The 22,512-nt window shown below is 39.9% G+C and overlaps 1 protein-coding gene across 2 annotated transcripts in view; it reads left to right on the forward strand.

The window, feature by feature from the left end:
- Positions 1–6,564: 6,564 nt before the first annotated feature.
- The window catches only part of Ccdc50 (coiled-coil domain containing 50), a 56,894-nt gene continuing 40,946 nt past the window's right edge, over positions 6,565–22,512 (forward strand). Inside the window, exon 1 of one of the 2 annotated variants that reach the window (XM_013351558.2) lies at positions 6,565–6,809. In XM_013351558.2, the coding sequence (XP_013207012.1) occupies positions 6,761–6,809 (49 nt within the window). In that variant the 5' untranslated portion in view covers positions 6,565–6,760. The remainder of the gene's footprint in view (positions 6,810–22,512) is intronic. The other variant, XM_005344781.3, reaches the window with a different exon arrangement.

Here is a 22,512-nt window from a genome sequence, read left to right on the forward strand (position 1 = left end):
CTGTAGGTTGCCATTTTGTCTTGTTGACTGTATCCTTTGCTTTACAAAAGATTCTCAGTTTCAGGAAGTCCCCCTTATTAATTGCTGCTCTCAGTGTTTGTGCTGCTGGGGTTAAATTTAATAAGTGGTTTCCTGTACCAATGCGTTCAAGTGTACTTTCCACTTTCTCTTCTATGAGGTTCAATGTGGTTGGTTTTATGTTAAGGTCTCTGATCCATTTGGGCTTGAGTTTTATGAATAGTGATAGGTAAGGATCTATTTGCATTCTTCTACAGTCTGATATTCAATTATGCCAGTACCATTTGTTGAATATGTTTTTTTTTCCATTTTATATTTTTAGCTTCGTTGTCAAAAAACAGGTGCTCCTAGGTGTGTGGGTTGATATCCAGGTTATCATTCAATTGTGTTGGTCCTCCTGTCTGTTTTTATGTCAATACCAGGCTGTTTTCATTACTGTAGCTCTATAGTAGATTTTGAAGTTAGGGAGTGTGATACCTCCAGAAGCTCTTTTATCATACAGAATCATTTTGGCTATCCTAGGTTTTTCTTTTTCCATATGAAGTTGAGTAATGTTCTTTTGAGGTCTGTGAAGTATTTTGCTGGAACTTTGGTGGGCATTGCATTGAATCTGTACATCGCATTTGGTATTATTGCCATTTTTACTATGTTATTTCTACCTACCCCAAGAGCATAAGAGATCTTCCCATTTTCTGGTGTCTTCAATTTCTTTCTTCAAAGATTTAAAGTTCTTGTCATACATCTCTTCCACTTGTTTGGTTACAATTACCCCCAAGATATTTTATGCTATTTCTGGCTATTGTGAAGGGTGATGTTTCTCTGATTTCTTTCTCATTCCACTTATCATTTGTATAGAGGAGGGCTGCTGATTTCTTTTTGAGTTAATCTTGTATCCTGCTATATTACTGAAGGTGTTTATGAGTTGTAGAAGTTCTCTGGTAGAATTGTTGGGGTCGCTTATATATACTATCATATTGTTAGCAAATAGTAAGAGTTTTAATTCTTCTTTTCTGATTTGTATCCCCTTGATCTCCTTTTGTTGTCTTATTGCTCTAGCTAGAACTTCAAGTACTATATTGAATAGATATGAAGGGAGGAGTGGACAGCCTTGTATTGTTCCCGATTTTAGTGGAATAACTTTTAGTGTTTCTTTATTTAGTTTGATGTTGGTTGTCAGCTTGCTGTATATTGCCTCTATTATGCTTAGGCATGATCCTTGTAACCCCGCACCCTCCAAGACTTTTATCATGAGTTTTGTTGAAGGCTTTTTCAGCATCTAATGAGATGATTACATGGTATTTTTGTTTTTCAGTTTGTTTATATGTTGGATTACATTGACATATTTTCATATATTGAACCATCATTGAATCTCTGGAATGAAGCCTACTTGGTCATGGTGGATGGTTTTTCTGATGTGTTCTTAGATTTGGATTGAGTATTTTTGCAACAATGTTCATGAGTGAAATTGGTCTGTAATTCTCTTTTTTAGTAATGTCATTGTGTGGTTTTGGTATTAGCGTAATTGTAGCCTCATAAAAAGTGTTTGGGAATGTTCCTTCTTTTTCTACTATGTAGAACAATTTGAGAAGTATTGGTATTAGTTCTTCTTTGAAAATCTTGTAGAATTTTGCACTATCTGGTCCTGGAATTTTTTTTGGGGGGGTGTGGTTGGGAGAATTTGGTGGCTGTTTCTGTTTCCTTAGCAGTTATAGTTCTATTTAATTTGTTTGTCTGGTCTAGATTTAATTTTGGTAAGTGATATTCATCCAGAAAATTGTCCATTTCCTTTATGTTTTCCAATTTTGTGGAGTACAGGTATTTGAAGTATGACCTGATGATTCTCTGTTGTTATGATCCCTCCTTTTCATTTCTGATTTTGTTAATTTGGATATTTTCTCTCTGCCTTTCAGTTAGTTTGGATAAAGGTTTGTCTATTTTGTTGTTTTTCTAGAAGAACCAACTCTTTGTCTCATTAATTCTATGTATTATTTGTCTTGCTGTCGTTGTTTCTCTTTGGATAATTTCAGTTCTCATTTTGAATGTTTCTTGTCATCTAGTCCTTTCAAGTGAGTTCACTTCTTTTTGTTCTAGAGCTCTCAGGTGTTCTGTTAACTCACTAGATTGGGATTTTTCCAGCTTCTTTATGTAGGCATTTAGTGCTATGAACTTTCCTCTTAACACTGCTTACACTGTGTCCCATAAGTTTGGGTATGTTATGCGATCATTTTTGTTGAATTTTAAGGAAATCTTAAATTTCTTCCTTGACCCAGTGGTGATTCAGGTGAGCATTTTTCAATTTCCATGTGTTTGTGGGCTTTCTGAAATTAGTGTTGCTGTTGAGTTCTAACTTTAAGCCATGATGATCTGATAAAATATATAGGGTTATTACAATTGTTTTGTATCTGTTAAGTTTTTCTTTGTTACTGAGTATGTGGTCAACTTTTGAGACCATTCCATGAGGTGCTGAGAAGAAGGTATATTCTTTTATGTTTGGATAAAATGTTCTATGGATATCTGTTAAGTCCATTTGAGCTATAACATCTATTCCCTTGTTTATCTGTTAAGTTTCTGTCCGGCAGACAGGTTCAGTGGAGAGTAGGGTGTTGATACCTCCCACTATTAGTGTGTGGGGTTTAGTGCACATCCATTTCTTATTAAATTCTTTTAAAAGTGAGCTATTTCCCCATGTTGCATTGCAGTCCTCTGTTAAAGGTCTTCTAACCCTGAGCTTAAATTGTTCAGATTTGGGGCAGATACAAAGTAGGAATGAGTCACTGAAGGCAAGTCCAGCCATGCTGGGGGTTTTCAAATCTTCAACTCTAGAAACTGGACGGGGAAGCTAGTTCCTTTCCATTACTTTCTCTCTTAAAAGGTGGCTGATTCTTTAACGAGTAGGCATGACTTTAACTTTTTTGCTTGTTTGTTTCCACTTTTCTTCTGGTCAGAAATGTGGGTGTTTTGAAGGAAAGCAAAGCCATGGCCTTTTGAGTACCTCACTGAATTAGTCAGCTTCTAGACAGGAAACATGTTCCAAGCAACATGATTTAACCAAAAAGAATGCAACTAAAAGACTATTCAACAGGGGTGTTGGCAAGCCTGGAGCAGCTAGCAAGAGTGGGAAGGCATTCAACCCAAACACTGCAGGGTATTGGGAGGAAGTGTGACCATCAGAGACCTATGCCAGCTTGAAGCAGTAGTCAGACTCTGATAAAACCTGTCATTCTCATCTTCAGGCTCAACCTGCTTAAATCCTTTAGTGAATCTCAGACCACAGAGGACTGTCTTATCCTTCAGCTCCTCCTATCTTACCAGGCAACTGGTTCACACCAGGCAACTGGTTCACACTAATTGGATAAATCCAAACCGGTCTCCTATCTTGAGTCTCTCCTGCTCAGTGGGGGCTTCCAAAGATAAAAAAAATCAACACAAAATGAAACAGAACCCAAAATCTAAAGAAACAATCCCCCTTTCTATTTCCCCATTGCACAATGGGCTCTCTTGTGCCTCTCTGCCCTTTTCCCTAGTTGGTAAAACCTTTTCTCCATGCCAAGCCTGCTGATTTGTCTTCATTTTTGCTGCTAGCTTTTCTAATCATTATTTAGAAGGACATACCCATGGTGCACTTTCTTTTACCAGCTCAATGGGATTCCTTATTTTGCTCTTTATTTTTGGTCTCTGTATCTTTCAATGACTAATTGAGCTTACTTCTTCTGAAACTCCATATATATATATACACATATATATATTTGATTTTTTAAAGACAGGGTTTCTCTTTAGCTTTGGAGCCTGTCCTGGAACTCACTCTGTAGACCAGGCTGGCCTCAAACTCACAGAGATCTGACTGTCTTTGCCTCCCGTGTGCTGAGATTAAAGGCGTGTGCCACCACCACCCAGTAGCCATAAATACTTTAAATATTAATCTAGACTTTGACCTACTCAAAACCTGCTCAACTGGGTTCAGATCATCCCTTATGTCCCTCTTTTATGGCACACTTTAACTTTAAAAGGGGGCAGCCATGACCTTTACTTTTCTAATGCACTATTAAAAACATCAACAGTTTAGTGTTTTTCTTACCCATTTCCTCAATGCTGAGGGTCTCACATTCTCTTCGTGGGGTCTGGGCCTATCTCTGATGTCCAGCCAATGGAACTGAAGTACGACTCTTGTCATCTATCCTCCCCAAATTACATTATTAAGAGTACATATTCCTACAATTACCTACATCTCCGGGCCAAACTAAAAGACCAGATGCTGTTGCATTGTTAATTTCTCTTGGCCTCATCTTAGCCAAAGCCTCAAGAGCGGGGAGTCCTTATGAATGGCCAGAGCTTTCTAGAACTCACAAGGCAAATAACTACAACAGCCACAAAGTTTTAGTAATATGGGACTAAGTAGATTTACTTATAACCGTCATAATTCAGATCTATCAGGCTGTAGATTTACTTGTAACTGCTTAAGCCAGAGCTTGTCTATATCAGAATAAATGAAAAGCCTTTATTCTTAAAGTCTCCAAAATACATCATTTAAAATACTAGCAATTTTCAAAAGCAGGGACCTGAACTGGTGAATATTTAAAGATTTATTTTTATTGTATGTGTTAGTGTTTACCTGCATGTGTGTATGTATGTGCACCACATGTGTGCTAAGAGTCTCTTGAAGCTAGAAGGGGGCATTGGAGCCCCTGGAACTGGAGTTACAGACAATTGTGAGCCACCTCGTGGGTTCTCGGAACATAACCTAGATTCTCTGCAAGAGCCGCTGGTACTCTTAAAAGCTAGAGCAGCCTTTCTGGTTCTAACTGGTAAATTGTGAGATGGCTCAAAGAGCACAGATGTTTGTTTCTGGTCCCTGGAAACCGGAGGGAGGAAAGAAGGGGCCCTTTCAAGTTTGTCTTCTGGCCCATCATAGTTAAGTTAGCACATGGGAAGAAGACTGCAAGACAGACTCTGTGCTTCCTCTCTTCCTTCTGATTTTATTACTTCAGGCCAAACTCAACAGAGAGCACAAACGAGGAGCCCCAAGTGATGCAGCTATGGATGTCCGTCTCCCAGGATAGAGCTTGGAAAAAAAAAAAGTGGAAATAATTTAGGGAGAAGAAAAGAAAAGAAGAAATGCTGTCGTTATAAATGTTCTCTAGAACCATTGAAGATTCAAAACAGAACCATATATGGCAGGACAATTAAAAATATCCCCAAGCCTACTTCGCTATAATTTCCTTCTTTACACTGAGTTTTAAAAAGTGTTCTATTACAGGGATGTGCAGATTTTTCTTGTAAAGGCTTTGCTAGTACTTTAGAACTTGGGCTTAAAAGGCAAAATTGAAAAATGATTCGATATTTTTAGTCATTTGAGATGTAGTATTTAAACAAATATAAAATAGTCACTCAAATTCAGCGGGCTGAATTTGACTTGTGGGCAGCAGCTTGGTCAACCTCTGATCTAATTTTTGCTCTAATTTTCACCATAATATCTGCTAGGCAATTTTAATGTCAAGTTCAAACCGCACCACTTCCTCCTGATCTCTCACACTAGGATTCTGAGCTGAGATAGAACACCAGCTCAGGCCAGTCACTGAAGCGACCTAGTAAACTTTGAGAAGACAGAGGCTGGGACAAGATTAGAGTCCAGCAATCCCGCTAGCAAACCTGGAAGCTCTGAGGAGGAATTGTTTCGCTCTGTGTTTCCATGAGAAAGTGTCCTTTTCTTTGCTTTTTTTTTTTTATCTCTGCTTACCTTTAGTTTAGTTTCATTGTCTGCTAGTGAGAGTCTCACTCAGGAAACAGAATACTAATTTGCCACCCTGCCCTTTGTGTAGCAAACCCAGGGAAGCAGTCTGCTCCACCCTATTTGGTCTCACACCCATTCTTTAATAAACATGCATGGCTCCTGGACTAAAGGACTGGAAGATAAGAGCAGTGATGACATGAGTTTAGGACAGGAATGTCCCCTTAAGAAGAAGAGTCAGTTCCTAAAGGGAAGTCCCACGCTGTGCCCATGGGAAATGATATCCACAGGAAAGCTCGCCTGTTCCAGGGAAGCACAAATGTCAGGATTGCAGACCAATGTGTGGCATGTTGGCAAGGTGGGAAGCCAGATAGAAGTCTCTGTCATAATCTCTCCACCCCAATACCGCACATTAGATTTGGTAGACATGGATTGGTTATTACTGAACGACTGTGACTGACTTCTCCCGGCTGCTTGTGAACACTCTTTTTCCAGAAGGGCCCAGAATTTTATTAATTCGGTGTGCTTTAATTGAATGTGTTGTTCCCCCTTTTAAAGGTCCATAAATACATATATATGCTCCAACCCTGGATACAAGAGAGCCTGCTTGGTACTCAGTAATAATTTTACAGAAGTCTCAATCTCAGGTTCTTAGACAGGTCCTATCAGGTCGGTCTGGCAGGTGCAGCCATCGGTCCCTTCCTCTAGGACACAGATCTGCGGCCGGGTCTGGGCGCGGCAGCCACAAAAGCGAGGAGGAGGAGGCTGTCTGGCTCGCACGCCCGTGCGTGCGGTGGAGCCCTACAGCTCCCGCCCCTCGCCGCCGCCGCCACCGCTGCCGCCGCCGCCTTTCTGTCTCCTCTCTCCCTCCGTACTGGACTCCGGTGCATTTCCGGCCCGGGGGGAATTTGGGCGTAGAGCGGGCCCGGGTGCGCGGGGGGCTGCGGCCGGCCCGCGGGGTGGGCGTGCGTTCGCTGAGGTCTCCTCCGTGCGGCCGCCCGAAGCCGAGCAGGCGCCATGGCAGACGTGAGTGTGGATCAGTCCAAGCTGCCGGGCGTGAAGGAAGGTAGGCCGGGCTTCGATCGCGGGTCCCGGGGAGCGGGTCTGCGTGGGTCGCGGGGCCGGCCACGCGTGCGGAGACCCAGCCTGGGCCGCCAGAGGCTGCGGGAGGTTCCACGGCCGGGACCGCGGCCCGGTTCTGTCCAATGGACGCTTAGTGTGGTAGAAACCACAGCCCAGCCAGCCTGGCCAGGGCCAGGGGGCGTTCGGAATGGAGCCTTTGTTTTGAAACATGACCCTCTCCTTCTGCTCTTTCTGCTTCCCTCTTCTCCCTCCTTTCTGTCCTCTACTTCCTCCCTCCTTCCTTCTCTCCCTTTTTATTCTCCTCCCTTCTCCCTTCTACCACAGTGTCTGGCTGGCTCTTTCTCACCTTCCAAAGGGTTGTAAGCTTGGCATTGCCTTAAATGGATGGACCCCAAGTCCCCCGTAAGCATCACCCTCTCCCTTCTTTTTTAATAAAGACCAGAATGGAAAGGGTGGGGAGTCTCATAACCCTCATTTTTCATGACTCCCACATTGAAGTCCAGGAAAATAAGATTGCCTAGTCCTGGCCAGGCCGAGCACTGCAGAAAGCCTTCATCACATGCCCTCGGGCCTAACATTTTTTAAAAAATTGTTTTGGTTACTGGCTCATCTTAACTTCAGTCGTTGGCTCTCCAGTCTTAGGAAGTTCCAGACTTAAGCATGTCAAATCCCAGAATGTTTAGGTGTGCTATGGTAAAGGCAGAAGTTCGCTGGGCCTTTGTTGTGGATCCCATTGGTTTCTTCTGGGACCTGTGGTCAACCCTGGGGAGTGTGGAAATGAAAACTAAGGAATTTGCTTTCTTTCGGACTTTAGGTTTCCTTGCTAACTTAATGTGACGCAAATGGTCTTGCTCAGGCCAACCTAGAAATCCCAAGCCTCTTAGTGACTGCTTAGCTGCCTCTGCCTTTCAGTTAAAGGGAGCTCGGTGGCCCATAGTTCTAATTGTAGCTGGTTTGGATCTAGTCCTTTGTTTCTAAAGGGTAATAATGTCCTCAGGCTAAGCTTTTAGTGTTAGCATTTTTCCGTTATTTAGGTTACTGGCTTGACTTTGGTTATTAAGTTTTTTTTTTTTTAATTAATTTATATTTTTTTTAGTTCACCCAGGCTAAGAAGCTGAACGATGGGGAAGACAAACTGGTTCTCTACCAGGAGACCTGTTGTAGAGTTTGTCTCTTCCAGGCTGTCTCCTGCTTTTAGATATGGGTTTTGTGTACATGTGTGTTGGCTGGTTTTGTGGCTGAGGAGAAAGCCTTGGTAGTACTCTCTTTGTTTGTGGGTGTGGCGGAGAGTGAGAGTTGGAGTTCAAACAAAGCCTGACACACAAAGCTTCAGCCCCCTGGTGCTGTGCCTTCCCCCTTCCCCAACCGTTCCTCTTGTGTCAGTGACCTGGCAAGCACTTTATGTTTGTGATGTTTTGTAAGCCTGAGGTCTTCTGATTTCTTACCAAGACAGGCCTAAGTCCTGCTAGTGTCTGAGTTCACACTTGCCATCTAAAACTGTTTCCCATTCCCAAACACCAAGAGTCTGGGTACATTCAAATTGGTTTTCATTTTGGAGAACATGCTTGGCATCCCTGTTTACATACTCTGATAAACTGATAAGAAAATATAGTGGGGCTCCCTTCAGGTGCCCTTGTTAGATTAGAATTTGATACTAGTTCACTTTGAAGGGTCGGAAGCTGTTGGAGTCGCTTTCCTTGGCAAGACCTGGCTTCTCTGGTTCTAAGATCATCAAAGGACAGGTAGGTTTATTAGGGGCACCCTCACAGTGGGGAGATTTTGGTCTGTGAAGTATTCAAGTCTAATAACTTGTATCTTTCTCTCATATAATGCTTAATTATGGCCCAGTTACCACCCAACAATATCTTCCCCCTAATTAAAGAGAACCCGACGGTGCCCACGGTGGAGCAGAGTGTGCCCTGACACTGTGCCATCCTAAAACTCCAAGGGTCTTAGTCGCACTTTGCTTAATATTTTGGCTCAGGTTTTTGAATGTCATTAAAGAGATATCTGTCTCTGTGTTTTCCACTTTTCTTTGGATTTTAAACCTTGGTGGCTTTATGTACAGTTACATCTGATGTCATGGGGTGGTTTGGTTCCAGTGGAGTCTGGCAAGATGTAAATGTGGCCTTTTCTTACTGTCCTTTCTCTAAGAGAATGTAGAACACTTTGAAACGGATGCATCAAGAACAGATATCAGGGTCCCATAATACTTCCATGAATTATTTCCTAGGTTAACATGTAATGTTTGCCTCTTTGGTTTTTATGGAGGTCAGAGCTTCTGTCAGGCCCTTTACACACACACAGTCGGGATGTTCATACTCTTTCAAAAGCAAATTAGGAAACAAGGACGACTGAGTTTATACAGGTGAACAGAGTTAAGTCGTTTAAATGTCCATACACTCCTATCTCATAGTCAACGTATATTTGGAACATCCTATGTGGTGGAAAATGTGTCTTTTCTTCTAGTGGTCTGCCAAATCTTGTTTTGTGTTCCTATTGTTTAGATGGCAAGGCTGATCATTTGCCACAGCTTTAATAATCTGCACCCTCCATCCCATTGTGTGCCTGCAAGTAGCAGCATGGCTGACGTTTAAAATCAGTGCACACAGGAGTGACTTGTTTTTACAGTATAGGCCCTGTTTTCAAGCCAATTATTTTTATAATAAAAGATAAAATTCTGTATAGTTTTAGAAATAGCTATACAAATAGTCATACCTAGAAAATGCTGGTTGATTTTCAATCTGAGACTCCCAGGTGGCACAGTGGGGTAAATTAATACTGTAACTTCAGAACTTCAAGAGGAAGATAAAATAATGCCTGCCCCAGTAAATTACCTAGTAGCTCCAGAGATCCAACACTTAATGCGTGCTCTCTGGGCAGCTGATGTGGTATCAGCATTTGTCTGGTTGCAGAGAAAGTTTTCCTTTCCTTTTCTTCAAATTTCCACAGCAGATTGTGATGATTTTTAATGAGATTCTGATTACGACTCTTTGAAATATTTTATTTACCTCACTGTATTCTCCACATCTACATTCATGGCTTTCATGGAGCCAGAAATTATGCAGGTAATATATGAATATGTGAATGAGTGAGTAACTTGAGTGAGTGCACATATTTTACATGTTCCTTGTCTGGTTTAGAATTCTGTCTATACCATAACTCTTTTAGATTCCTCCTCAGACTATATGCTTTTAAAGACATAGTTCCTTTTAATTCTAGCACATACCAGTAATGCCATCATTGAGTTTATAAGGACACACATCTACATACACACATATTTATGTGAATATATATCTTGTAAGTAGAATTCATCTGATAAACATGTAAGACATACAAAAGAAGAAATTTCTTGTTTTATATTCTGGCTTTGAAAATAATATTGGAATAAAAATATACTAAAATCATTATTTTCTTAAAGTACAAAGTGGTGTGATACAATTTGGGAACTGTATAGACAGATTTTTACAAAAATAAATTTTTTTAACTCTAATATTTGGGTGTTTAGACTGCACGTATGTCTGCACTATGTGGGTGTTTGGTGGCTGTGGAGCACAGGAGGTGGTGTTGCAACACCTGGAACTGGCATTACAGGTGGTTATAAGCTGCCATGTGGGTTCTAGAAATTGAATACAAGGCAGCTGGAAGGACACTCAGTGCTTTTAACCTCTGAGCCATCTCTAGTCTCTAGATACAGATTTTCTAAAACAGTCTGCTCATTGCCATATAAGGTATGAGGGTAGTTGCATAGTACAGATGCCTTGGGCTGAATGGCTGAGATCTAGACTGCAGTTTATAATGTGTGGAGTTGTTCTACAGAACCCTCAGATTTAACTGTTTGTGCTGTGTTTGTAATCTCAACAGGCAGGGGGATTATAAATCTGAGGCAATCTTGAGCTACACATAAGAGACACTTTGTCAGAACCAAAACAAACCTGTACACTTTTACCATCATATGTGTTCTAAAAGTACCTCTAGCTCAAAGAGGTAAAAGCCTGTCCCTTTATTGTACTGTGCAGGTAAGTAATAGTTTCTTGAAATAATAAGTGCATTTCCCCCAAATGGACAAGTTGTTTTAAAGTAGAAAACAACAAACACACGCACACACACACAAACCCCACAATCCTCATGTAAAGAGAGTATAATTGCCATTTAGAAAAGATGAAGTTCACTGCCATTTTTAAAAAGATAGAGTAGAAAACACTACAAACTATTTCTGTTGGCAAAGTATTCCTTTTTATTATGAAAATGCAGGGAGCAGAGATGGGCATCGTGCTAAACAAGTGAGGTTTTGTTTTCTTTTTTTGTTTGTTTGGTTTTGGTTTTTTAAGGCAGGGTTTCTCTGTACCTTTGAAGCGTGTTCTGAAACTAGCTCTTGTAGACCATGCTGGCCAGGAACTCACAGAGATCATCCTGCGTCTGCCTCCCGAGTGCTGGAATTAAAGGCGTGCACCACCACTGCCCAGCTACAAGTGAGGTTCTTAGTGGGATTTGTTGCTGGTTCAGTCTTCCCTCCTTTCCTGTCCCCTTTTCGTCTTCCAATTGCTGTGTGGATAGGTAAGTATGACTTCTGAAGTGCTTCATGTACTATTAGTGTGTTTAAGAGTAGAGTGAGAATCGTGAATAGTAAGACTGTCTCGGGGATTTTTCTGAGGAGTTACTTTGGGGATAATATTTTCCATGACGCTTCATGGGCTTTATTTTTTTTTTTAGCTAAACATTTTTTTTCTTTTTTTTTTAAATTTATTTATTTATTAAGGATTTCTGCCTCCTCTTCCCTCCCCCTCCCCCGATCAAGTCCCTCTCCCTTATCAGCTTGAAGAGCAATCAGGGTTCCCTACTCTCTTGTTTGAGCAAATAACTTATTCCATGGATTCCTGGAAGTCACACTCCTGCCTCAGTGTTTTTCTACTTGGAAAAAAAATGCTTGTTTTTCTTGTATACTTAGCTTTCATGAAAAGGTTAATGTTAAGCTGTCTAAAATTAAACTTCTTAGGGAAGTAAACTCAAAAGAAATCATGGTTCCTAGTTTTTCTTTCCTTCCTGTGTAGATTTTCCAGATAAATGAATTTTGCTTCAGTGACCAAAAGCACTGTTAGTGCCATTAGATGAAGGATTTTTTTTAACTGGTGACACATTTAAAGATGTCCTTGCTTCATAAATAGACTATTAGGACACCTAGATCTTTGATAAGACCTACAAAGGGTAATTGGTTTTATATTCAGATGTTTGAAATAAGAAACTAATATAAAGGAGTGCTCAGATACTATTCTTTTTAAAGGTGACAAATAAGAACTGTTCTTTTTGAGACAATTTCATTTAAAACACATTCACACAAACATGAAGGTGTGTATACCAGGTAGCTGGTGAGCATAGTGTCATGAAAACCTTGCTTTTTACACAGTACTTGTTTACATAGTACTTCCTCTTCTTTCTTTTCCTTCAGTGGAGTTCATTGAGTTATGATTTATATAGGATGAAATATCATTCTTCTTAGTATATGGCTGTGAAGAGCTGTAGAGTCTATTTACAAGTTTGCTGATTTTTGTAATTAGACTTCTTATTGAGCTTGGACAATTCTCTATACATGCATCTTTAAGACATCCAATTTACAAATGAAGTCAGTTTTAAATCTTTGTCTAATATCACAGCATTGTACACAACATTATTAAATACCTCTATGTAACCTTTTTAAATGTTGCTGTCTCGTACCTCATCAATCACAAACAAAAGATAACTTTTAAATTTTGCTCAGTGGAACTTGCCTAAGATAAATATTGTGATATTTCAGTTACTAGTGTCATTTTACTTTGATAGCAAACATTCTACCACTGAGCCTCAAACCTAGTAGCTAGTCCCAAGAGATCCAACTTTTAAAATAAGTTTCTCATTTTTTTTAGCTTATTGCTTGAGTAATTGGCTGTCTTCACAGTCTTTTATGTGCATTTGCATAGATGAAGTGCTACTTCAGAGACTCAGTCAGAAGTGTACCTAGACCAATGTGCCACCAAACCTTGAAAGCTTTAAGCTTTATATCTGATTGATGTTTGTAATCCCCAGGAAGCTCCTTAGTGACAGATATGACAGATAGCTAGTGAGGTCACCACTGGGCTTTTTTGCTTTGTCTTTTTTAAGGAGTCTTCAAGCTGGGGTTAATGTTCCTCGGTTTGCTCTAACCATGCATATGGTAAAGTGTGAACAGCATCAGTCTGTGCTGCCCTGTCCTCTGTCTGTGTTCACAGCTTACTCAGTCTTCTTTCCTTACCTTAGAGAACTCACAATTTACTTTAAGAATCACATTCTCTAACTTTGAGGACACTGGGAAATGAAGTAGGGAAAGATTGAGAAGAACTCAATTAAGGCTCTGCTTGTTCCCATTTGTGCTCAAATCTGGGCTAGCAGCTCTTTTAGAAAGTGTCCTTGTCTTCATTTATAGGTCACATTCTGGCTCTGCCTACAAAACGTTTCTTGTTTTGTCAGTGATAGCTGGATTCTAAGTTGGGGTCTGCTTCTTTTGTTTCCCCAGATGTCTGCTGTCTGGCTTCATAATTTTAAACTGTTCTGTATTGTATGTGCAACCCATTCTTTTTTTGTTGTTCTTTCCTTTTATTGAAAATAGATTCTTTCCTAATATATTCTGATTATAGTTTCCCCTTCTTCTCCTCCCAGCTCTTGCCTACCTCTCCTGTCTTCCAGGCCCACCTCCTTTCTCTTTCTCGTTAGAAAAGAACAGGCTTCTGAGAAATACCAACCAAACATGGCAGGTTAAAATATAGTTAGATAAAGCAATATCATCATTTTGAAGTTGGACTTGGCAAACTGAGAGGAGGAAAAGAGTCCCAAGAGCAGGCACAAGAAGGAGATACACACTCATTCTCACACTCTGGAGATCCATAATAAATAACACTCTGGTGCAAATGTAGGTAGGTCCTGTGCTTTCTGCTCCAGTCTCTGAGTTCATGTGTGCCTTGCTTAGTTTACTCTAAGGTGGGCCTTGTTCTTCTTGTTCTCCAACTCCTCTGGCTCTGGCTCTTACATACTTTTTGCCTCCTTTTCCTTGTGGTTCCCTGAGTTCTGAGTGGAGGGATTTGATAGAGATATCCCAGTTAGAATTATGTGTTTCAATGTCTTTCTCACTCTCTGCTTAATATCTAGCCATGGGTCTCTGCATCTGTTTCCATTTGCTGTTGGAGGAAGCTTCTCTGGTGATGACTGAACAATATAGCAGAATATCATTAGGAATCATTTCAGAATGTCACTAAGTGTCATTTAGTGATGCTTTTTTTTAAGACCTGTACCTGTAGTGTTTGGTTTTATCCTACATCTTTGGGCTGTCTTTTTGGTTACCATAGAAGTATTCTGTCTTGTAGAGTAGGCCTTAAATCAAATCAGACATTAGTGACTACTCCTACCACCAGTTTTGTGCCATCCTTGGCCTAACATACTTTGCAGACAAGACAGATTATAGGTCAAAGGTTTTGTGGTTGCGTTGGTTTATTTTTCTCTTTTGGTTGCCTGAAGAGTACCTTCCTGCACTTAACACACCCTACTTTTGGTTGGTGACTCTAAAGGCCGATGACTCTAGGTTGCTCCTTCCTCCGAGGCTGCTGTGCTGTCCTATCATCCATCCCTTGCTCTTGGGGCTCCAGCACCTAAGGCTGCTGGACCCATGCATGCTGCCTATTCCCTTGCTTTCCAGGTGGCTTATGGCAACCTCTCTTGTCAGGCATTCCGGATCAAGGTTGTCATCACCCATCCTGGTCAGAACGGTGAGCCATGAGTATGTTTTGTTGTTTTTAGCTCTGTAGGGTTGATGATTGAAAGCTGGTGACAGAAAGTGGCATTGTTGAAAGACCAGGGGTTTGATGATTGGGTGGGATCCTTGTTAGATCCTTTCTGGCTGTGTAAATGCAAAGCTTCATTGGCTGGTCAAACCTGAAGGAAACCAAGACTGTCTTGAGGGTCATGATTTATTTTGAAATTCAGAGTTATTAAGCGAAACATAAAGTGTACACTATGAAATACATTAGACATGATTGAGGCTTCATGCATTCAGTACCAGTGCGGTGGGACTTTCCATCTGGTGATGCTGCTGGCTGGTTGCTTTCTACCCTTGCCAGCATTGTCTCTGTGAGCCCTAACCTCTGCCCTCTGCTTGGAGTTTATGTCTTCACTATGCAGATGGAGGCTTTCTTCATTCCTAACACCTGGCCTACCTAGCTTAGCACGAGAAGTGATTCTCTGTCAGCCTGAGCTACCTCTTTCCCATGTGTCTCCTGAGCTCCCTTTAAAGTACCTATTCCTAGACCAGCCTGCCCCATTCTCTGAACAGTCCACTTTCTGTTGACTAGACCACTAGCGGACTAGATCCTAGAGTTTTGTCTATTAGATAGTTCTCTGGAAAACTGTTTCCCGCACAGGATGGTCTGGGGTGACTGAAATGCTGCTAGGGTACAACCTAGCATCCTTTCAGGAGCTCACTCGGGTAGTGGTGGGACGAGGGTTAACTCATGTTTACTTTCCTTACATGAATTCTCTCATCTCTGAGATATCTAAAGGAGTTTTCTATTTGGGTTTGTTGCAGGGAATAGTCTAATCTGTTTAAAGGCTGATGCTAGTTTTGTGAGACCCTGGTAAAATACATACATTATTCAGGAATTTCTGTGCCAGCTTTGTGGAGGACACAGAAAATACAGTTTTAGATGGTGCTGCATTTAACTCTGAGTTCTCATGTGTGCTCTTTCCTCCTTTAGTTGATTTTTAGATAAAGGACATTAACAAATAACATTCAAGTTTAACAGACCAGTTTTTTAAAAATAAAGAGAGATAATAGCAAACAACTCTGAAAGTTTTAGATAAAAAATTATGTACAGTTTATAAGTTTGTAATGGTTTAATGATGAAAAGAAGGGGAAAAATCATAATCAAAGTAGCTCAAAGGTTTTCGCTTTAGTTATGTTTAATTTGTACTTTAGAATGATCTCATTCAGTTTAAGTGGAAAAGGTAAAATCAGCACTCCTTTAAACACACAAATGCTCTAAGTATATCTGAGAATTTCTTACATGAATACAGTATATTTTGATCATATCCACTTCTTCTCTTCCAGCTCTTTTCAAACCCTCTACTCTATCACATCCGCTCCCAACCTCATGTCTTCCTCCTCATGTCTCCCTTTCTCTTCTTCCTTATTTTTATTACTTTTGGTTCTGTGTATATGTGTGCATCGGTGTGTGGGTGAGGTGCCATGCATGTGGGTTCCTTGGAGGTCAGAGGCCTCAGGTGTTTCTAGAACTGGAGTTACGGTGTTAGGAGTCTCCTGGTGTAGGTGCTGAGAACTGAACTCGAGTCCTTTGCAATAGCTCACAACTGATAAGTCTTCTACCTTTTTAATAAGAGTCAAATATGCATGCAGGGTAGACGTCCATTAGGGTAATCAGGTGTGCTCATCTTCTTGCAGGATGAAACATTAGGATCAAGCTTCCTCTGTCTACATGTAGCTACTCAGTTTCCCCTGCATCATTTGCATCTCCTCTTCAGTGTGTGTGTGTGTGTGTGTGTTTTTTATTACTACAGGTGTGTGTTCTTATATCTGGGTTCTTTGATCTGTGGGTATGTCTGGATTGTGACTGTGCCATGTTTTTACTACTGCGGCAGTGTAGCTTTAAAACAGGGATGCAGAGTCTCCAGTGGGACTATACTGTTCAAGACAGTGTTGGCTAGCCTGGATGTTCATTGCTTCCCTATGGATGTTAAGATTGGATTTGTTTGTTGGTTTTTTTTATTTCTATGAAGAATTGTGATTGGAATTTTGATGGATTTGCGTTGAATCTGTAGTTTGCTTTTCATAATATTCTAACAATTCGTAGGGATAAGAGGTCATTCATTTTGTATTTTCTTCAGTTTACTTACATTTTAAAGTTCTCACTTTATAGGTCTTTCATTTCCTTGCTATGTTGGGCTATTTTATTTTATTGAGGGTATTGTGAATGAGATTTCTTGATTTTTTTTTTCCCTCTGTGAATTTTGTCTTTGTCTTTTTGTTAGTTTTGTATCTGCTCACTTTGCTGAAGGTGTTTCTCAGTTCTAGGAGTTTCTTTGGGAACTCGGAATCTCATGAATAGAGTATTATCATCTGCAATAGACTTTGACTTCTTCTATTTCTAATCCCTTTTATTTTCTTCTCATTTTATTTCTGTAGCTGGGAATCCATGTGGTTTGTTGAGTAGAAGTGAATAGAGTGGTCCCATTAGCTCTGATCTTAGTGTCAATGCTTTGATTTTTGCAATTATGCATGATGATAGTCATTAGTTTGTGATATGAAACCATCATTGTGTTTAGATATGATTCTTGTATTCCTGGTCTCCCCAGGATATATTTTTTTTATTATAAATGGATGTTTTATTGTATCAAAGGTCGTTTCCATGTCTATGAAGTAGCTATGTGAGTTACACCCACATCCCTAACTTGGTCTTTTGGATGTGTACTTGAATTTGCTTTACAAGTATTTTGTTGACAATTTTTGCATCTTTGTTGATTAGAGAGATTGTGTTATAATTGTTTATGAAGTTGGTATGGGGTGATACTGGCTTTGTAAAAGGGTTTGGAAGTGTGCCTCCATTTCTATTTTAAAGAATAAATTTTGGAGTATTGATATCAGTTTTTTTTTTTCCAAAGGTCTAGTAGAATTCTGTACTGAATTAATCTAGACCTGGGCTTTGTGTGGTAGGGAGAGTTTTATTACTGCTTTTACCTCATTGCTTGTAAAAAATTCACTTCATCTTGGTTTAGTTTCCATAGATCTCCACCCATTTCCTTTAAATATTTCAGTTTAGTGAAATGTAAAGTTTTAAAGTATGTTATCAGGATTTTTTTTGATACTTTTTGGTGTTTTTTAATTTTTCCTGTTTTATTCTTAATTTTTCTAGTTTATGCCTTCTTTCTTTCTTTCTTTTGGTTGGTTTGTGTAAGCCTTTGTCAGTGTTATCTTTTCAAAGATCCAGCTCTGATCCATTGGTTCTTTTTATCATTTATGTCATCTCTATTTCATAATTTCCAACTGTATCTTCATTATTTCTGCCTGTCTACTGCTTTTGGGATTGATTTGTTTTTGTTATTTTAATGACTTAAGATTCATTACCAGATTATTTAATTCTAGGAATTTTAAAAAATTCTTTCTTGATTCTTCAGTGTACCATTCATCATTCCAGTGTTTTGTTTAGTTTCCATGGGAGTATATTTCCTGAAGTTTCTAGTCTTATCTCATTGTGGTCAGATAGAATACATGACATTACTTCATTATTTATGGATTTGTAGAGATTTTATTTTTGTCCTGTACATGATGTGCTCTAGAAAAAGTTGCATGGGTTACAAGAGGAACATGTATTCCTTTTGCTTTCTTGTTAGAGTTTTACCCTGTGCAATTTTTTTCCCAGTCCTATACTTGTCTCTTTTGGAATCCAGCTCTTTTTCTGTGTTTGGTTTTCATTTGGAACTCCTTGACACAACTGTGAGTTCGAGATAGCTGACTGATATGACCCTGCAGGGCCATCAGCCAGGATAGCTGTGTGCTGCCTAAAACATTGTTCGGAGCATGTGTTTGCTTCCCCAGGTTTTGTCATCCTTGTTGGGGCACAATGATGGTTCTGGAAGCAGCCACTGTGGACACATTCCATAAATTGACACTTGTGCTGCTTGGTAGATTTCACGGAAGAGCTCTTTTGCCCAGTGTGCAATTAACTGCATGTCTGAGTTTGCCAGATTCTGCACTTGTGAGGCGATGTGTTTGGTTGCAGTCCTAGCAACAGGTAGCTCCCTTGGTAGAGCACAGTTTTCAGGCTGGCAGAAGAGAAATTTTCTTGGGGCGTTTAGCAAATGGATTCTGGGGACTGGAGAAGCAGCTGATGAAGAGAAAATATTCCTGTTCACTTTGTTTCCCAACAGTGATCAGCCACTCATTCTGACATGGCTTCTAGTTCACTATCTTACCTGGAAAAAAAAAATGTTCTATTTCTAAGGATACATACTAGCCTTTTTAAGTCTCTAAATAATTCTTATTTATTTTTGGTGCAGGGGATTGGACCATGGGATTGGACCTTTGGACATGCTAGGCAAACACTGTGCTACTGACCTGCCTGTCAGCCCTTCTTTCAAATAATTCTTATCTTTTATGTAACAAGTGACAGTGTAGTTTAGTAGTAGAGCTTTTGTCTTGGTTCCAGAACCTAAAATAAAACAAAACCTTTAACACCCTTGTATACACACTTACACACATGATCATACACAAATATGGACACACACTATCATGCACACTTTAGAACAATAAAAGTGAAGTCTATTCTCTGCATTTGAAAGGTATATGAACATCTTGTCTTTTTGTTCAAGATGCAAGCAGCCGCTTTCTGTACAGGATTCAAGATGCAGGCAGCTGGCTAATTTTATGTCACTTTGACACCAGCTAAAATCACTGGGAAAGAGGGAGTGTCCATCTTTAATGCCAGCACTCAGAAGGCAGAGGCAGGCAGATCTCTTAGATCTAGGCCAGCCTTGTTCACTGAACAGATTCCAGGACAACATATGCGATACAGAGAAACCCTGTCTCTAAGAACCCAAAAAGAAAAACAGAAAAAAGAAATAGGAAGAAAATGCCTCCACCAGATTTGTCTTTGAGCAGGCCTGTTGTGCATTTCCTTAAGTAGAGTTTGATGTGTGGGGAAGGCCCAGCCCACTGTAGGCGGGGCCACCCCAGAGCAGGCCATTAGGAACAAAGACAGTAAGCCACACTCCTCCATAGCCTCTGTATTCATTTCTGCCTCCAGGTACCTGCCTTAGATTTCTGTGCTGACTTCCTCAGTGATGGACTGTGTGTGACCTGAGAGTTTTAAGAAGAAATAAACTCTTTCCTCCTCAGTTGCTTTTGGTTGTGGGGTTGTCACAGCACTCAAAACCCTGCGAAGACAGCCGTAGTGTAACTGAGCATCTGGCCCCAGGAAACCTTTGAGCAGAAGGTGCAGTCTGCAGTTGATGACTGATACGCCGTCTCCCTTTAACTGATAGTGGAGGCGTTGTGAGCACTGCTGGCTGGAGAAGGAGAAGCTTGCCAAAGGATGGTTAATGGAGGGTCGCTGATGAAGGACAGCAAACATTTGTTGCTTTGCTTACTGGAAATAGCTCCACAGCAGTAATGTGGAAATAGTTATTTGGTGCAGGACAAGGTTAGCACATCAGTTAACATATGTGAGTAGCTGCATGTAGGCTGCAATGGGACAGATTTGTATCATTCTATTGAATAAACTTTGTTTCCTGCAGTTCTGTCTCTTGGATGAATTCCTGGATTAATGTAGATTTTCCTCCACAGTGCCGAGTATGTGGCTCTTAAGTGAGAAGGAGCCTGTCAGAATTCACTGTTGATCAGATGGCAGAATTTACACTAAAAGTCTGGATGTTTTCTAGGAGCAGATGCGCTTATATGTTACAGTAAGGCCATTGTATTTCTGCATATTGGTTAAACAATATCATGTTTCCTAAAATTAAAGATATCAAAATGGTATATAGATTATGTAAAAAGTTTCCATTGTAAAACAATTAAAAGTACAAAAATTAGGAAAATCCATCTAGCTTTAGTCACACAACTTTTTCCTGTACATTTTAAAGTGTTACTTGGATTTTGCATGGCTGTGCTTCTAAGTATGCAATTCTAATGCATTTCAATTGTGATGCTTTGATGGTTGTTCTATTTCACAGACTAACTATGTGACTTTCATAGGGAATGTTGCATTGCTCTGCTAATCTTCCACATTGGTCTGTGAAAGTTTGGGATGTGAGACTAATCAAACATTTAGATATTCTGCTTCCCCTTCACGTCTACTTACTCTGATTTGGAAATGTGCTGTCCTGTTGGATGTTAGTTACAAAGAAGTTCTGTTTCTCTCCCCTCGTAGTAATAGCTGAAATACACTGAAAATAAAGAACTATCAAACATCCACACCTGCAGCCGGAGAGATGGCTCAGCAGTTGAGAGCATTTCTGCAGACTTCTAAAGGCCCGTAGTGACCGCACCTTCTAGTTTAGAAGCCTAGATCTGAGTCACTAGTGGGTTAATAACACCTGTCTAGAAGAGATACTTAATAGAAAATAACCAATTATAAGATGTTATTAACTTTGGTGATGCCAACACTAATAATAGGCTTTACTGAATTACTTCTTGTTAAATGGCAAGTATTTTCTTTACCCTTCCTATGGGCATAATTTATTTTATCTTAATAAAACACTTCTCTCCCCATTTTAAAGAAAATATTTTGTGGCTATAAAGATAAATAATTGTACATACTTATATCCTGGTGTTGGATTACATGGATTCAAAATATAATGATTAAATCTGAGTAAATGCCTGTCCAAGTATTCATCAAAATCCTTTTAGCCTATGAAAATGCTCATTTTATTGCCATTTTTTTGTGGAGTTTTGTTGCTCCATAACACACCGGATTCCTGGTACCTGAACTTAGCACCCACTGAACTGTATTTCCCAGATGAGAAACATGAGGTTGAGGTTCCCCAGATGAGAACAGAGAGATGAGAGAATTTGCTGAAGGTTTTTAGCTGATGACTGAGCAATATGTGACTCCTGGTCTATGTAGCTCTGAAACTGATGTTTTATCTGAGAAATAATAAGCAAAATTCACAACATATCCACGTTGCTACTCTGTGCTGTTTACCTTGGATCTTAGCATTCTTACCGGAATCCACCTTTGATTTTTGCTTTTTCCTTCATGGTAATAGCTGACTTCCCAGCCTTTGTTAAGAAAAGAAAGCTATCAAGAATCCTCATGTGGGGCTGGAGAGATAGCATAGCAGAGGGCCTAGAGGACTAGGTAAGATTCCTCTCACCCACATAGGACGGCAACTCACAGCTGTCTTTAACTCAGTCCCAGAGAACCTAAGTCCTCATGGCCTACTTAGGCACATGCGTGTATTGTATACATGCTAGAAACACTACACACACACACACACACACACACACACACACACACACACACACATATATATAGCAAAAATTTAAATATTAATACATAATTTGAATACCAATTAGATGAATAAGGTTTTTTCTCTTAAGAAATAAACAAAATGAGAACAAAAAGAAAAATTTAACCTCACTCAATTTACATAATCCCTTTCTAAAGAACTTTGTTCATTTCCTAATTTTTTGTCTTAAAGTCTTGTGGTCATACTGAGAAACACAGGCTAGTTTCTCCTTTGTAATTATTGCAGGGTCTCTATGTAGACTTTATTTCCGGATAGGATATCTAATTTTAAAGTAGTCTCCTCCTTGACAGCGAGGAAAGTAGGTCTGCTATGTGTGGATACGTACATCATTGTGAGACTTATTTGATTCTAGCAAGGTACCCAGATGTCGGGGTATCTTCTAGGTACATTTCTTACCCATAACCACGACTTGATTCTGAGATGTGATGATATGTTAGAGGAAACTTGTGGGAATCTCAAGACTTACTCACGTGTTTCTGATCTAATTATTATTTACATACACCAAGGTTACTGGAAACTTGTGTAGATTCTGACCAAGTTACCGGAGTGAAATTGTACATTTTATGGGAAGCTTTTTTAGGAATATTTTCATTTTGTTTGCTTATTTTTTTAATTTATTTATTTATTAAAGATTTCTGTCTCTTCCC

The sequence above is a fragment of the Microtus ochrogaster genome, chromosome 2 (genome assembly GCF_000317375.1).
Source record: "Microtus ochrogaster isolate Prairie Vole_2 chromosome 2, MicOch1.0, whole genome shotgun sequence".
Taxonomy (NCBI): Eukaryota; Metazoa; Chordata; class Mammalia; order Rodentia; family Cricetidae; genus Microtus; species Microtus ochrogaster.